Source organism: Phyllopteryx taeniolatus, chromosome 9, assembly GCF_024500385.1.
Source record: "Phyllopteryx taeniolatus isolate TA_2022b chromosome 9, UOR_Ptae_1.2, whole genome shotgun sequence".
NCBI classification, from domain to species: Eukaryota; Metazoa; Chordata; class Actinopteri; order Syngnathiformes; family Syngnathidae; genus Phyllopteryx; species Phyllopteryx taeniolatus.
Genome location: NC_084510.1, coordinates 29,358,397 through 29,374,986, shown reverse-complemented (window position 1 = coordinate 29,374,986; position 16,590 = coordinate 29,358,397). Strand labels below are relative to the sequence as shown.

The window sequence follows — 16,590 nt, the reverse complement described above, 5'->3', positions numbered from 1 at the left end:
CCTTTTTTGTGTGTGTAACCTTACACCAGAGAATCTATGTCATGTTTTGTTTTGTTCTTTCCAGATCAAATCATCTGTAAGCCTTTTATTTTGAAGGGTAATGTTAAAAGAAGAGTTTGAAATGTTAGTTTCATTTTTTTGGATCATATAGTAGTGTGTGGTATATTTAAAGATGATACTAAACAGCAGGGCTCGGTCACCATCCATCGCGTATAGGAGGGGTTTACTTTAGTCATAAATCAAACCATTTATTTGTTATACATTTGATAAAAATAAATGGTAATGTGCCAATCCTTGGCTTTATGCATGCCGTGCATAAATATGGACGCTTGTTAAGAGAAATGGATGAGTGAGTCGCTCATTAACCAGCAGAATGTGTCGCAGCAATTTAACTAAAACGTCGTTTGAGGGTCATCATCAGATTTTAATGGCTTTTTAAACTGTTTTAACACTTCAGAAACAGCTGAAGCCATTTGATAGCCAGCGTTTTATTATTATGCCTGTCAGACATAATTCAGGGCAGACATATGTTACAAATAAACATGGCGGCCTAGACGTGATCTCATCATAGAGAGAATGTATTTTGTTGTTATTTTTGTTTTATTTCATGGGAAAGACACATTGTGGTTGGTTGTGACAAATGAACTGACTCACCTCCCCATGCAAATGATCCCTTGTTGCTAGGCGACCTCTCATTTCGTAATTACGGAAAGCTTTGAGTCATTTTGATGAAGCCATGTTTTGAAGTGCGCATTAGTATTTTCCGTTAAAACATCCTTCCAACATGATGATGACACTCACGTCACATTGACATTTAGGAACTATTTTTGCACCCCGCGCGTGTTCATATTTCGAGACACGTTGCCGTGATGATGATGACGATGTCAGCGCTAATAGCCTCTCAGTGCCGCTCATTTGCGCATTCTTGGCACAAAAATGTGCGCTGATTGGAGAGGAGCAAAAAAAAAAAAGAAAAAAAAAAAGAGGGCCGATAATGACAAGGAAAGGTGGCGAAGTTGTCGCGATGAGTCTTTTCGCCACCTCCCCTCACATTGAATCTCAGAGCTGCTGTTTGGAAGTAAACAGCTTTTCAGGAATGATGGTGGCCTCACCATGAGTTTTTCCTCTCTTTACACCAACAGCAGAAAAGGGAAGCCAACAATTTCAAGGAAAGGAATTAGAACGAATTTCTTCTCCTCGTCTCCTGCCTTGCCACCCAGTAGAGAAAGTAAGTTGCGCAATGCAGGCAAACGACACGGGCCGTGTCAATTGTTGATTCCGCAGGCTGCTGAAAATGGACGCTGGGCCACAAATGGCCCCCGGGCTGTAGTTTGGACACCGCTGATCTGGAGAAAGTAAAAGTCGCTACAAGTTTTCCGTATGTGAACCTGCGGAAGGATCACTACCGTGTAGGTGCCGGTATACCTCCGAACGGCAGGCGGCAACTTGGTCAGCGTTCGTCCTTATGATCACGCGTCACATCAGCGGCCCTCTTTTCAATCAAAGCACGTTTTTGCGCTGAGAATGTGCTAATAAGCAGCACTGAATTGGTGGCTGCTATGGGTACATAAGGAAGACAAATTCATCCCCCGACCGCCACCGTTTTGAGAGGCGTGCCTTCTGCAGTAAAATAATTATCATGCAGGGCAACGCACCATCAGACGCTGCAGAAAATACAGCTAAAGCCGTTGCTGCGGTGTGTATAAAAAGGAAGACAAACTCGCGGCGCGGCCTCCGTCATCCCCTGACAGCGACACTTTGGAGAGACGTGCCTTCCGTGAATTTCATATCTGCCGACCGTTGCGTACGAGCACAAACGGTTGAACATGTTCACCGACAATGTCGGCGCAGGACAATGCTCGCACGGACCCTCTGACAGCGGCTGCATTTTCGAGCGAAACAAAACGATCGTGGCTGTTGATAACAACGGTGACAATAAACATGATAGACAGCACAGCAGCCCAGCTGGCGATTGTGATTCCGCCTCTCTATGGGACGTTTCAATAACGGTGAAAAGGGATATCATTCCAAGAGGCATCCCTCACAGTTTATTAACATCACCCCACAGTCATATTCCACGTTTGGACGTCACTGCTGCTCTCGTTCAAGTACAACCCCAATTCCACTGAAGTTGGGACGTTGTGTTAAACAAATACAATGATTTGCAAATCACGTTCAAGCTATATTCAATTGAATCCACTACAAAGACAAGATATGTCATGTTCAAACTGATAAACGTGATTGTTTTTAGCAAATCATCATGAACTTAGAACGCTTTGAGATTTTTTTTCACGCATATTTGAACGCATATGGTGGAACAACACACAGACAGGTAATATAACATTACTTACAGGCATATATTCTTTGTCGTTGACTAAAATGACATTGATTAGAGCAACTTACTGTGCGGTAGAAGAGCAGCAGAAGAAGTCTATTCTTCGTTTGTCGAGAGGGGATGGGGAGGCTGGAACGGATTAATGGCATTCATGTCATTTCAATGGGGAAAGGTGATTTGAGATGTGTTTTGAGTTAAGAGCACAGACATGGAGCACATTACTCGTAACTCAAGGCGCCACTGTACTTGGGTTAAGCAAGTGGTCACAACATATATTCACCCATTAGCCGCTTTGCACTTAGTATCTGTACTTACAATAGTTTGCAGGGTTTTTTTAATGGTCCCAAATAAGTCTTTGTATTATGTATTACTTTATGATCTGTTCAATTAAATGTATTGCGGGTGACCGGGAAGGACCTATCTTACAATTAATAACATCTTCTGGTGCAATGGAAGAATAATTTTGCACATGGGAAATAAAGGACCAATCCATTACCCGTCGTGATAGAAAGTTCCCGTGCTGAGAATGTAATTGTTGCAACGAGGTTCTTTCGTGTATTTTTAAATTGGGCAGTGCCAAGGCTTGTGTTTGTTCTCTGTTTACCTTCATCATAATTCTTTTTTTTTTGTTTTTTTTTGTTGCCATATTCGAATTGGCTTGTGATTCAATGTATTTTGAAGAAAATATAATGTCCACTTCAGGGTGTTTTTCGTCTGTATGTGTGTGCGTCGGGCGCCATTCAAGCTAGGACGCAATTGTGCGTAGCTGAAATAAAGCTTAATGTTTGACCAGCTATTCATACGCATGAACTTGATGTCGTTTGCCTGTTTTTGGTGGATTTTATAGTTGTTTAGTCATTCACACACTTTGAAACGGGCTTTTTTTTATTTAAAAGGCTTCAGGCTGTTAGCATAGATGCTATTAGCGCCAAACCAAAGTGTCCTTCCTCATCTTTTCCACTCACGTCCCACCGCGGCAGGTCGGGAAGTGTTGCTGTGTTGTTATCTACAATTTGCTATTTTCAGCAGCGATTTAATGAAACTTAAATGAGTCTGGTTGTTTGGAGCTTTTTTTTGTTGTTGTTGTTGTTGTTGTTTTTCTCCTGACAAATTGCATGCTGAATGTCGGAAAATCACACTAGGGGCACAGCGACGTGCCCGTGTCACTGTGGGAAATGTAATGTTTATTTTATTTTTTTACACGTATCACAGTGAGCGACATCTTCCGGCAGCCTCATAATCACTTGAGGAAAATTAATCAGTGTGTGCGCTCGCGTTTGAAGACACTTCAGTGTGTTGTTTCCCGTTGCTGTTGTTACCAACGCCTGTCAAACTGAGCTACATGTTTGGAAAACTACATTTTCACAGCTCAAAGGAATAAACAATAAAACAACAATACAAGTCATGGTCAGGTCATTAGATGGGCTTGGAATGATGTCACTATTTAAAAAGACAGTATGGCGCTTGCTGCCTCATTTGAGGTCAACATTAGGTCCGCCCCACTACCCGTCTGTTAGATTGCCCACTTCTCAAGCTACCTGTAGTGTTTTATTCAAATGAATTAAATTGCCAGTTTACTGCAGTATGTGTCCAGTAAGCATATTCACAAGTTGTTTTCTTCTATATACGGGAGTCTCGGTGTCAAGCTGTGCATGACTCGCGACAGCGGATTCTGGGGTCGTCCCAAACGCGGCCACCTACTGGTTTACTGTGGAACCTCACTTTGAATAACCTTACTGAAATGTTGACAATTTTATGACCGATCCTCCGAAAAAGTTGAGGGACTCTCACTTGAGAATTGTGTTTTGACGTCAGCCCAAAACACTACACAATTAAATGTGATTATACCCTCTTGAAGAGGAATATCTCTCTGGCAATTCAGGCAAAAGAAAATCAGTGACAGAAATAAACAGCATCTACATTCCCCAAAGATAATATAATCCGCATGGAACGCACTAAAAACACTCTCATGGTGTTATATGTCTATTTCGGTGTGCACAAGCAGGATTTTCATCTGTGTGTGATCTCCTCGTAATTTTTTTTTTTTTAAAGGGGGGGGGGGAGAGAACCGCAGGGCAACAACAACACCCAAAAAAAAAAAGTCTCTCACCTCCAGCGCAAAGCTGTCAATCCTCATTTTCCGTTCCATCAACTAGCAAGAAACACATTTAGGGACAGCTTTGAGAAATGTTATTCAAAAATGAAAGAGCGCACTCCGCTCCATTTGTTTCTATTTCCCATTGGAAATAACCTTTATGGACTAAAACTTTTACACAGTGGTACCTTTACTCACGAGTACACCGAGTTGCGGTCGATTTGTTTAAAGTTCCGTAATGAATGAGGCTAGGCCTATTTTTTATTTTTATTTTTTCAAACAATCTTATCAAACGAACACAGAAGCCAGTGAAAACTCGCACCCTGCTAGCTGCACTTTGCACTTATCTCCCGATTGGCTCATCTGATTTGTTTGAGGCTATTTGGTAACGGTATCGGTGCGGATACTGTCCGCTATGTTAATGCTAACACATAATGTGAAACACCATAGACGGGCTACAGTACTGGTGACTTCATAAAGTGAAGTAAAATGCTTTCAGCGGACAATGTCGTGAGGTTACGTGATATGTCTGTGTAAGACGTCCGGTAGTATACAGTGTGATACGAGCTTATTTTGTTCCGTGACCAGCCTCAGAACTCAAACAAAACTTGTATTTCGAATAATCTTTCCTCATTGAAATAAATTGAAATGCCATTAATCTCTTCCAGCCTCCCCTCAACAAGCAAGTAAAATTTGTGTATTTTTTGTATAAGGAAAGTAGCGCTCTATAATATTGTGCTTTTTCTTTTTAATAACAACATAATTAAATGGAATGTAAAGAATTAAACACTTTGTGCTTCGTGATTAATGCATTACGGCTTCTTTTGGTGTGCGCACCTTGGCCACTGGGAGGCAGTATAATAGAATCATACAAAATGTAGACGACTTTCACAATGACCGACTCAGTAAGCTGCAGTAATAGGCCCGTCAATATTGGAATTTTCTGTCAACACGTTGCACCGTTTGTTTTCCGATATATAAGTAAACTTTAACTGGGCGTGGCATTAAAGAGTTTGAAGCCTCTTTTTCGAAGATTTATTCACTTTGCCACTCGTATCGCAAGGCACCACTGTATTCGAGTGAAAAGTATGACATGTTAAATATCAGTTTGTGTCTCTGAACAAAATTTGATGGAAATTAAACACATTTTCATGGCAATTGCAAGATTTTATGACATTGGTAAGTGTCGGTATTTGGTATCGGCAAGGACTCAAATGTAAGTAGAGTACCCGATCTGAAAGAAAGTTCAGTGCACCCCTAGTGTTTATGATCCGCAGATACCTACATGCACTTAAGTGAATTTATGTGGCCACTAGCTGCACTTGGCGCCTTGAGGCTCGCTACCTTGAGTGTGGAAACAACAATAATGAGTGCAAACAAATATGATTAAGGCCCAGCTTTTAAGGAATTGCTGCCAATGATGTGCTTACATTCACATAGGGGGGCTAGAGTCTATGGTCCCCGGATTGCAGTCCTAGATCACTTTGTGGCGAATGAGTCTTCTGTAATGTGACAACTAATTGCTCCCCTTCGGCAGCATCACAATACTCGCAAATGTAGTTCATCTTAGCATTGCAAGCATTCAGATCCGTACGTACGTTTCGGAGCACGTGACGCCTGCCTATGTTAAGTCTCTTCATGCAAGAGAGGTGATGTATTTTTAGACAACGCTATGTTTCTTTTTTTCTTTTTTTTTTTTGTCGTTTTGTAGCTGAGGTCATGTTTGCGGCAACAAAAGCGACGTCATTAGCTTGCGATAATGCACGTTTGGTGTCTGTGGCTATGTTTCTATGGATACCAGTAACCCTATTATTATTTCCACATCAGTGTATGTGTGAATGATAGCATTGACATCACTTGATTCTAGCGTATTCCGCGTTTAGATGCACTGTGCTATTATTATCGACTGTGCGCACATGATCTGCTCTCTGGAACTTTAACATCTCGTCTTTTTGCCTCAAAGGAGACATTGAAAAACTTTGTAAGTGCTTGGATACAAATAGTTGGGTCTCTGGAGTGCCTGCCTATCCATCCAGTGTGAAATTAAACAACCAGTACTGTACCCTCTTTTTTTATCTGCCTATTTCTACAAATGTTTGCGTGAGCGAGCCCTTTTTTTTTTAATTTTGCTAATTTGTGACATTAAAATATAGCTAATTGACATGCTAACTGCCCCCACACTGAGTTTCTCTGAGATGACCTGGTAGCTAGGCTGGTTGAAGATTTGCCACTTTCAAGCAGGACGACACTGAAACATGGTCTCCACACACTGACAATGCAGCAGCATGGTGATTGAAGTGCTGACTCCATGAGAGAAAATATTGTAATCTCCCTATTGCCTTTGTGTTGGTTTGTGGAGGAAGTAATCAATAAGTGTTGACCCTTGCGCTATTTTGATTAAAGCATGCCACATGCATGTAATTAAGACACCTGAGAACTGTCTAAGTATAGTATGTGCTATTGACCAACTTATTTTTTTTGTATTAAGGACATTCCACAGAATTTCCTCATTTCCTTTTCGGATTTTTGAACAACGATTAGCCGTGTCCACACGGAGGCAACTGAACATTAGATTTTTTTTCCATATATATATAAAACCAGTTGTTCTCAATGAGATGGAAGATCTCCTTTGCAAAATAGCAGCAGGAAATTGCATGTAAGAACAACATTGAACAGAAAACCATTATGAACAAGGTCAATAAAATAATACAAATATATAGAGCAACATTACTTAAAAAGTTACTTGAGGGTTTTTTTTTGAAAAGCAAGCAAGGAGGCAAGTTCTTTGAGTTCCACGTCTTTTTGAAGGCCAGTACAGGAAAGTAAAGCAAAGCATGAAAAAGCCTTTTGTCCGTGCTCGCTCCTGAAAGGCGACACAGACAATCGCTTCACCTCTTGAAAGGTGGTGTGATCTTTGTGAAATCACAGAGCAGATGTAAACTGGCAGCATACTTACAATAGCCTCGTACGTGAATGGGTACCAGTGATTAAGTCTTCGTACGGCAAGTGAGGGCCAGCCAGCCTTAGTATATAAAAATAAAAAATAAAAATTGTACCGGCATTGCCGGAGTAGATGTGAGTTCAACTGGTTTTGTGGATTTTTTTAATTTTTATTCGGTATTACCGCAGTTCTGGTCACCTTAGATTGCTTAAAGACTCTCTGTATTTATGACACGAGGCGAGTGTGGTGACTGGTGAAAGGATCCACATGCAAAACACCAAACCACGGGAAAAGTTTGAAACGATTTTAATAATCTTTAAGATTAGCTGTGAAAGGTCAATTCAAAGCCAGCATACAGAGCTGTTCACGTCACAGTTAAGAGGGTCAGGCTTTGAAGAAATTGTTGCCAAAGTGGTGCAATGTTCCATAATCCACAGATAGCAGGCCAGAAAAAAATCTGATTTCCCTGTTGTCTTAATCCACAATTCAAAGAGAGGAGAAACAGGGAACTCACACCTTTTTGACATTGTAACAGAATCCCTAACAGCCACAGGGGCAGGAAGAGGTAAACGTGACAAGGCAAAACTGTCACTGGGTTGTGTTGGAACCTCTTGCGTGTATGATTCCCGGATACTCTGACCCGGATTGCATCATCAACAAGGCCTTAAATAGGGATGTGGAGCTGACTGTGGTTGGCTGACAGATTGGCTGTCTAGTAGAACGTGATTGGCTGACAGATTGGCTGTCTGTCATGGCAGACAGACAGAAGAAATGGTACACAGTAACGATTTATGCGTAAATGTGTAATTGTGTTATAGTGACTTATTTGCTGTCGTACTAGAGTGCCTCCAACTACCGGAGACAAATTCCTTGTTTGATTTTAGCGTACTTGGCCAACAAAGATGATTCTGATTCGTTGTCAGTCCTGTGATTGACACGTGATCAGTTAGGGTCTGTGTCTGCTAGGACAGGCTCCAGCCACCCCAGATCCTGTACAGGACAAGCAATAACCATAATTAATGGATGGGCCTTGAGGGGTTTCAGTGCGGGGATCCAATCACATTTATACATGAGCTTATATTGGCTGGATCCAAACAAGAATCGACCGACCTCAATGGTTTTGTCTCCCGTTCCTTCCCAAATAAGACGTACTGTCTGTCCCCTCACGCAATTCAGTGTTTTGATGATTTGTGTTTTTACAGCATATGTTTGTCGGGGACCAGACGCTCCAAACAAGTGTTGTTTTGTTTGGAGCTGTTGGCGTCCTTTCCTCAGTCAGCGCCCCAAAATGTAACTCGGGCACCAGGCGGAGCGAAGGCCCCCTTGGAGTCGCTGTTTATTATTATTAGTATTATTCCCACAAATTAATTGCATTTTTGAGGGCCTCAAAGCGCTCACACGCACCAATTTTTAAGCACAATTGTTCTTTTTCACAATGTCTTCTAATAGCATGAGAAAGTTTTGACGATCATTGCGAGGATTCCCCACGAAGACGTGACGAATGAAGCCTCAACTTTCTTGAAAGCGCTCCAATATTTGTACATGTATGTTTCCCTGTTGAAAATGTGTGTTCTGTATTTTGGAGTCCTAAACACACACAGCGACAATTCTCCCTCAGTAGTGCCCCATGAGAGGTTAAAAAAAAAATTTCACTAATCCACACCAAATTGGATGGACGTTTATCACGACACACAAAGGACACATGAAAAAAAAAAGTGAATACCCATGCCTGAAATTGAACAGGAAGTGGTCCATTTTGATTTGAAGCAGCCATTTTGTAAGAATTCGGTGTGTCCTAGTTGATGATCCCTATCAGAGGCAGGTTCTGTATCTTACACAGATGGGTTACTTGTCAATTTTGTTTTTGCCAAATGTCAATGTCGGCCAAGCATGACATTAGAGTGTATTGATTATTTCAAGGATTTGCCATGAAAAAGAGTGTGCAGGCGCTCAGTCAACATTCCTTGCAACTTTATTCCATTGAAAAACAATGAATGTTTTGTTGGTCTAGTTCACAACGCAGTAATTGTTTAACTCTTGCTTTCCATGTTGTGTCTAAGGTGTACTTCAAGCGGGACGGCGAGCTGATCGAGGTGATCTCCTACACTCAGCCGTCAGCCGGCGATCAGGGCGGCGGCTCGGCGTGGTTCCGAGGAGCCAGGCCGCTCATCAGCCGCGACCTGGACGAGACCAAGCTGCAGCGCTCCCTCTCCCTGCTGGACCCCGAGAGCCGCTCGGCGCATTTGTACACGGAACGGCCTCAGCGTGTCCGCACTCAGGGCCTGCGGGCCTCCGAGCCCAGCCCCGCCACCGAGGTCATCCCCGAAACGGTGGTGAGCCGAGAGTTCCCCCGCTGGGTCCACAGCACGGACCCCCTGTACTACTTCAGCCACACGCACATCCCGCAAAGCGACGGCTCGGTGGTGGTGCAGGCTCGCCTCACGTGGACCCTCAACCCACAGCTGGATAACGACGCCCTGTTCAGCTGCGAGGTCAAACACCCGGCGCTCTCCATGCCCATGCAGACAGAGGTCACATTGGGTATGATGCCTTGTTTTTCTTTTAGAATTCCGTATCAAGCGAGCCCTAGACATCACATTGCGGCGGCTACAATATGTATACAGCATATCAGTGAACCCCTGCAAATTCACAGTTCGGCATTTGTGAATTTCCCAAATCCTTGGGGCTGGGGGGGGGGGGGGGGGGGGGCAACACTACCCTCTGTTATTCATGACCTTACCTTTTCATTATTTTGTGCTCACCTCAAAGCCTTGTGTAATATAAATTTGGCGCCGTTTTGTGGCATCTTGGGACCAAGGAATTATGTTGAAGTGAGGGAAAGGCGCATCATTTCATTAATTTTTAACCTGAGACAAAGGCTGCCACGCCTCCCAAGACCGAAAACCCCGTCACCCAGAAAAACTGTCTGGTGTATGCTATCCAGCGCAGTGAGGAGTTCACTGACTTATATATTGGGGAAACCAAGCAGCCATTGAGCAGGCGCATGTCACCACACAAATCAGTTTACTACCTGCACCTCAAAGAGAAGCAACACTCTTTGTTTTGAGGACAAAAATGTCCATATTTTGGACAGAGAAGACCGACGGTTTGAAAGAGGAATAAGGGAAACCGACTATGACAAAGTTCAGGGATCATCTCTGAACAGAGGAGAAGATCTGCGTCATCACTTGTCTCCCACATCGGATGCTGTCCTTTCTCGCCCCCTTCATAAATAAACTCTTAACAAATAACAAACACGACGGCCGTTTTTGGCCTTCGGGTGCCTCCATGATCACTGGTACAACTGAATGCAATACTAATAAAGTGAGTCCCTCCATACGATTGTCATTGACTCACAGAGGACTCGACTGTCATTTTGTAACCCGAAAGAGTGAAACCATTCTTGGTTGGAGCGTTCCTCTACCTTCCAGTAGAAATACTTGGATACGGCACCATCCTCTCAGATGGTGGAGTCTTTCAGCTTGAACTAATGAAGCCCGCTCGCATGAGTGCTGAAACTCGTCAAAGAAAACCCAAACAGTCGATCGATTCAATGCCCTGAGACCACACAATGGAATAGGATAGAGTGATTGAATTGAATTTTAGGATGGGGAGGAGCCACAATGACATTCTCAACAGCCTGGCATTGAAGGCTATTATTGACAAGAGCGGAATAAGGGAAGACTTTGCATATTGCCGTTTCCAGCTGCATTTGCTCACCCGGATGCCAAAGTTGTTCCTCACAATGACATTAAACCCACAAATTAATACTTCATGCACAAGTTATATGTATTTCGTGGCCACAAATTTGTATATAGTAGCCACGGCTTAGTATTTTACGTGCACATTATTCTGTGAACCCCCAAAGTTGCCACAGTAACCTTGAAAAAGTCACTTAGTTACTTGACTGATTACTTGATTTTAAAAGTAACTTCGTTACTTTGCTGATTATTTGATTTCAAAAGTAACTTAAGTTGGAAAAGTGGCAGGAATATCACTTATCCACAGTACAAAAAAAAGCAGTAGCTAAACCGTACCCATTACTTGGCAATGTATGCCACCTAAGTTACAGAATGATGTCATCAACATGAAGCAATAGCTTAAATATTAGTGTAGTCGAAGCCACAATAAATCAGCAACTTAGCGCAGACTTGACATGAGACCCACACACTTTTAACATATTTAAACTTATTAAAAGACACTAAAAAAAAAACAAAAAAAACACTTCTTCACGTTCTACACACCAAAATTTACACTTGCCCATACTGTAAAACCCTTCAAAAAAAAGTTTGCGTAACAATCCACGATATGGCGGGGGAGTAATGGATGAACTGCGATACAGCGGCTGATCAGCGAATAGATATTGTAGCCAAGATTTAAAACAAAACAAACATTTTACTCGACCTCAGAACAACTCTTAATTTGACGGCGACTAATTGTGTTGCAGCTGAGCAGATTGGGAGTTTCGGGTTGGGAATGAAAAAAAACCAAAAAAAAAAACAACTGTGACTGACAGGCCAATTCTCTGCCACCACAGTGAGTTAACGCGCTGCCATTATTGGAAAAAGTCAACCTGAATTAGAGACGTGGGATGACAAGTCAGACAGGTTGCACAACGTTCTCAAATTTGTGCATTTCTCTGAAGGTCTTTTGACTGTTTTTTCACTTTTTTTAAAATTATTGTTATTATTAGCGGGGGATTATTTTAAAAACAAATCAAAAAGAATGAATCCAATGAAGCAAGCGAGTCAAACTTTTGGGAGTAAAGTATTGTTGTTTTATTCGTTATCCTGGAGATGAATGCACAAACCTTTAGTTTTTTTTTTCTTTTCTTTTTTTTTCCCCCTGTAAACTAAAAACAAAGATGGCTCCCAGCGTTTCCAATTAACACTTCAAAGGCGGAACGTTGGCATCATTCTTCTGCAGATGAGCGTCGTGATCCATGAGAAGCACGCATTGGTCGTGCTTGGGATGAGAGTGGAAAGTTTGTGAATGCTCTCCAAAATCAGTAAAAACAACATTAGAATGATGCTACCTGCTAATCATTGTTTCAACCGACCGACCGCTGGAGGTAACATCTGTTCTTGTTGACTCACTCTCGGGTCCAGTGTTGTTTTTGAGGCATGCTCACTTTTCTGTGCGCCAGGAAGATTTCCTTGCCAGAGTCCACAAATCCATATCTGGATAATTAGGCTGATTCTACAGAGTCTCAATTAAGCCCAGGAGGGACACACCTTTCTGTTGTCGACACTGAATCGGTCCACACTGACAGCGGGCATTGGCAAAAGAATTAGGCTTGGCACAGTTTTTGAAATTTCTCATTGTCAATCAATCAATTCAAAGTTTTTGCAGCATTAGCTGACTTTGCGTTGACTCTTCATGACTTCCGTGTAAGATATGTACGCGCAGATGCATTTAAACGATGGTTTATGAAAGAGATCTTTGCGTTGACACTGAAAAAAAAAAAACAATTCTGTAAGAGGTGCGTTTATATTATTTTAGTGTTATTGTTCGGTCCAAGCAATACATATATTTGAATGCTCACCTAGAAAATTCCAAACTGCGTGTTTTTGAGTGTAGGCCAAGTTGGTTGTCAAATCCAGTTGGGGGGGGGGGGGGGTCAAATTGGACGCCCCTGTGTGTGTGCACCCTCGCTTTCATGTTCCTTTGTTCTGTCGGTGTGGTCAAAGTTTACAACCGAGTGTTAAATTTCCGTCTGCTCAGGTCATTTTTAGTTTGCACTGACATGCGTTTCCTATTATTGGAGTCATCTCGGGTCAAATTGTTGACCGTTTTCCCATGTTGCTCATCTGTGGAGGCTCTTCTCTTTTTTGACAAATGATTAAATTACATGTAATGGGATGTGATGGATTTATTGTTATATATATATATATATATATATTTTAGCTCTTTTGTTACCAGGTCTCACTTTTCCCGCCTCACAAGGTAATTCCTGGCGGAGAGCGGTAGCTGTCACAGTCCCGTCCCCGTCCCCCGCCCCCAGAGAGGAGAAATGTAGTTCATCACGTGCAAAACCGACTCGGCGACGTCAGTCAGAGCGCCGACGACATGAGCGGTCTTCATCAGACTGAAGCGCAATTCAATAAATATTTTAACAGCTCACTCCCTTCCAACATGGATGATTAAACCCATGACAAATCCGCGGAGGGGGCGACAAGACGGGTACAAACTCTTGCTAAATGTCAACGCCGCTTTTATTTTGACAATTTGTTTGAAGTCGTTCGTTTATCGCCACCGTGTTCCTCATCAGACATTTGAGTTTTGTGTTAAGAGGGAAAGGGAATAGAAGATGAGCCATTGAATCAGAGCTCATTTGGAATGCCAAACATTCTTCAGCGCACTTTAGGAGACGAGAAAACAAAATACTTCTCAATCGAGCAGTATCTCCTCAGACAAGGTTGCAGGCATTGCACTTTAAAGGGGACATATTATGGAAAATTGGCGTTTTAATGGCTTGTATCCAAATAATTGGATCTCGAGAGTGCCTGCCCAACCAAGCACATCATTTATCTGCCTATTTCTGAAAATATATCTTTCGTCTACCCCTTCTGAATGTCTGCCCCACTGTGATGTTACAGCGGGGCTAATTTACATCATAACTTCATTAAAAAAAAAAAAAAATAGTAGACCTTTTCAAATCTGCCCGAATGTTTGACTTTTTTTTAACACAACACATTACAACATAATAATCAAATATATTCAAACAGACAACAATACAGGAAATAAAGAGTACACTTTTTTAAAAAAAAACAATGCACAAAACAATCAACATATCAAATGCACACACAAAATGATTGGCTACAGTTTTTTTTCGCTCTACATCATACATTTAAAATGCAACTCTGTCAAAGATGACTTGTTTTGACGTCTTACAAAGGCGTCTCGAGTTATTATTTTGAAATCATTACTTCACGGCAAAGAGAATAAAGGAATAGAAGAAATGTGGTTCAGTGTTGAAGGGATGCATAATGTTTTGCCAGTAACTTCACTCATTATGTTGCTTATCTACTGCATACATTTATGGCCTCAATCGAAAGCAAAGCAAAGCAAATTTATTTATATAGCACATTTCATACACAAGATAACTCAATGTGCTTTACATGATTAAAAGCATTTTTAAAAAAAAACCCAAAGAAAATAAAACAGCTTATAAACATTTAAAACAAAGAAAAAATAAAAGTACAATTAAAATAGCATACAGTGCAAGAAATATTTCAAAGTGGAAATGTCCTAAAAAGTATGAGAAAAAAAGACTTAAAAACATTCACACTTGGGGCTGATGTTACTTATGTTGGCAACTTAATAGCGTAATAGCTAAATGCTGCTTCACCATGTTTGCTTTGGACTCTGTGCTCCACTATTCGACCTGAGTTTGTCCATCTCAGAGCCCTACTGAGTTTATATTCCATTAGCATTTCATTCATGTATTCAGGACCTCAACCGTTTAGTGATTTATAGACCAGTAGCATAACTTTAAAATATATTCTAAAGCTGACTGGAAGCCAGTGTAAAGACTTTCGAACTGGAGTGAGATGCTCTGACCTCTTTGTTCTGGTCAGAACCCGAGCTGCAGCGTTCTGAACGAGCTGTTTTAGTAATTGGTTTGATATGACTGTTGAAAGTCTGGTGGGAATCTATCAGAACGCCAAGGTTTCGGACTTGGGCTTTGGTTTTTAAAGATAGTGACTCCAGGTATTTATTAACAGCAATCCTCTTTTCTTTATTGCCAAAAACAATGATCATTTTGTTGTGGTTTAATTGAAGAACATTTTGGCTCATCCAGGCATTTATCTGTTTTAGACAGTGACACAACACCTCAATTGAACTGTAGTCATCTGGAGAGACACTGCTAGATATAACTGTGTGTCATCTGCAAAGCTAGCTAGTCAAAATTACAGTTCTGAAGAGTTTGACCCAAGGGTAGCATATACAGGCTGAACAGGAGGGGTCCAAGAACTGACCCTTGAGGGACCCCATAGGTCATTGCCATTCGATGAGATTGAACACTTCCATTGGTTACCTTTCCTCCGGGTAGGACCTGAACCATTTAAGGACTGTTCCACTTAGCCCTACCCACGTTTCCAACCTGTTCAGCAGTAAAAAAAAATACAATTAAACAAATACTGAAGGACATACTATTGTAAAGCAGTCAACTATTCGGCCTGTAATTGTTGTTATATACAATATTTGTTGTTGTAAGCACTAAGGGATCAAAAATATTGTATTTAATATATATGTTTTTTAAATTACGTGGCCGATTAATTGGTTATCGGAATTAACCGATACCGGCCTGAAAAAATAAAATAAAATCCATATCGGTTGGGCCTTAATAATAACATCCCCCATGTGATGTGGAAGCGAGGCTGGCTGAAGATCTGCCATTTACAAATATAGGGTTTGTAAATGTTGGGGTATTTTGAGACAGAAACCTGAGAACTGTTTTCAATTGTTACAAAAAAATGCATAGTATAATTGATAATGATCCCTTCCACTCGTACATCATATCCGTGACAAGTGAGCAATATATGCACGCTCGCTCCTGCGAGCTGCTCTCAGTCAGGAAACGAATCGGTGGTCTTTGCCCTGGCCATAAGTGATAAATCTTTGAGCGATTTAATTTCATCGCATGAGACGGAAGCGACATTCTGACAATCGAACCAATGTTATAATACACGCCTTGAATATTCATGAAGGGCAGCGCGCTCGCCATATAAATGGGGTGAGAGGCTGGCGCCGGCTGGGCCTCGGGGCGTCGGAAAGGAGCGCTCCTCCTCCGTGAGATCGTCGCGGTTTTCCGACGCTCCTGGAGAGTTCAGGTCGGCGCCTGAATATTGAAAAGCTGCTCTTTGTGCGTTGAATCTCGGCGAGCAAAGGTGCGCAATATTAACGTTGTTACACGGGCGCCGCAAGTCTTATTTCGTGCGCCGCTTTCATATCTACCTCACGTCATCGTCGCTTTGCCAGCCAGGGATAATCAAAGAGCAGATGCTCGCCTCCAGATGGCACTGGCATGTGAATAGAGGATGATGAGGATGTGTGTGTGTGTGTGTGTGTGTGTGTGTGTAGACGCATGCGGTTATTTGTGTTAGCATTGGCCACTCATCAATACGTCTTATCTGGCGGCTTTAGTGTTCCCGCTCGGATCCGTGAAAGGAATTACATGGCCGGATACACCTGGATGGAGCCGGCGCCTGATCC

At 42.0% G+C, this 16,590-nt stretch overlaps 1 protein-coding gene across 2 annotated transcripts in view; it reads left to right on the top strand.

Moving 5' to 3' along the window:
- igsf21a (immunoglobin superfamily, member 21a) overlaps positions 1-16,590 on the top strand; it is a 166,459-nt gene that overhangs the window by 137,071 nt on the left and 12,798 nt on the right. For both annotated transcript variants that reach the window (XM_061785727.1, XM_061785726.1), the window contains exon 6: positions 9,432-9,912. In XM_061785727.1, coding sequence (XP_061641711.1) covers positions 9,432-9,912 — 481 coding nt within the window. The remainder of the gene's footprint in view (positions 1-9,431; positions 9,913-16,590) is intronic.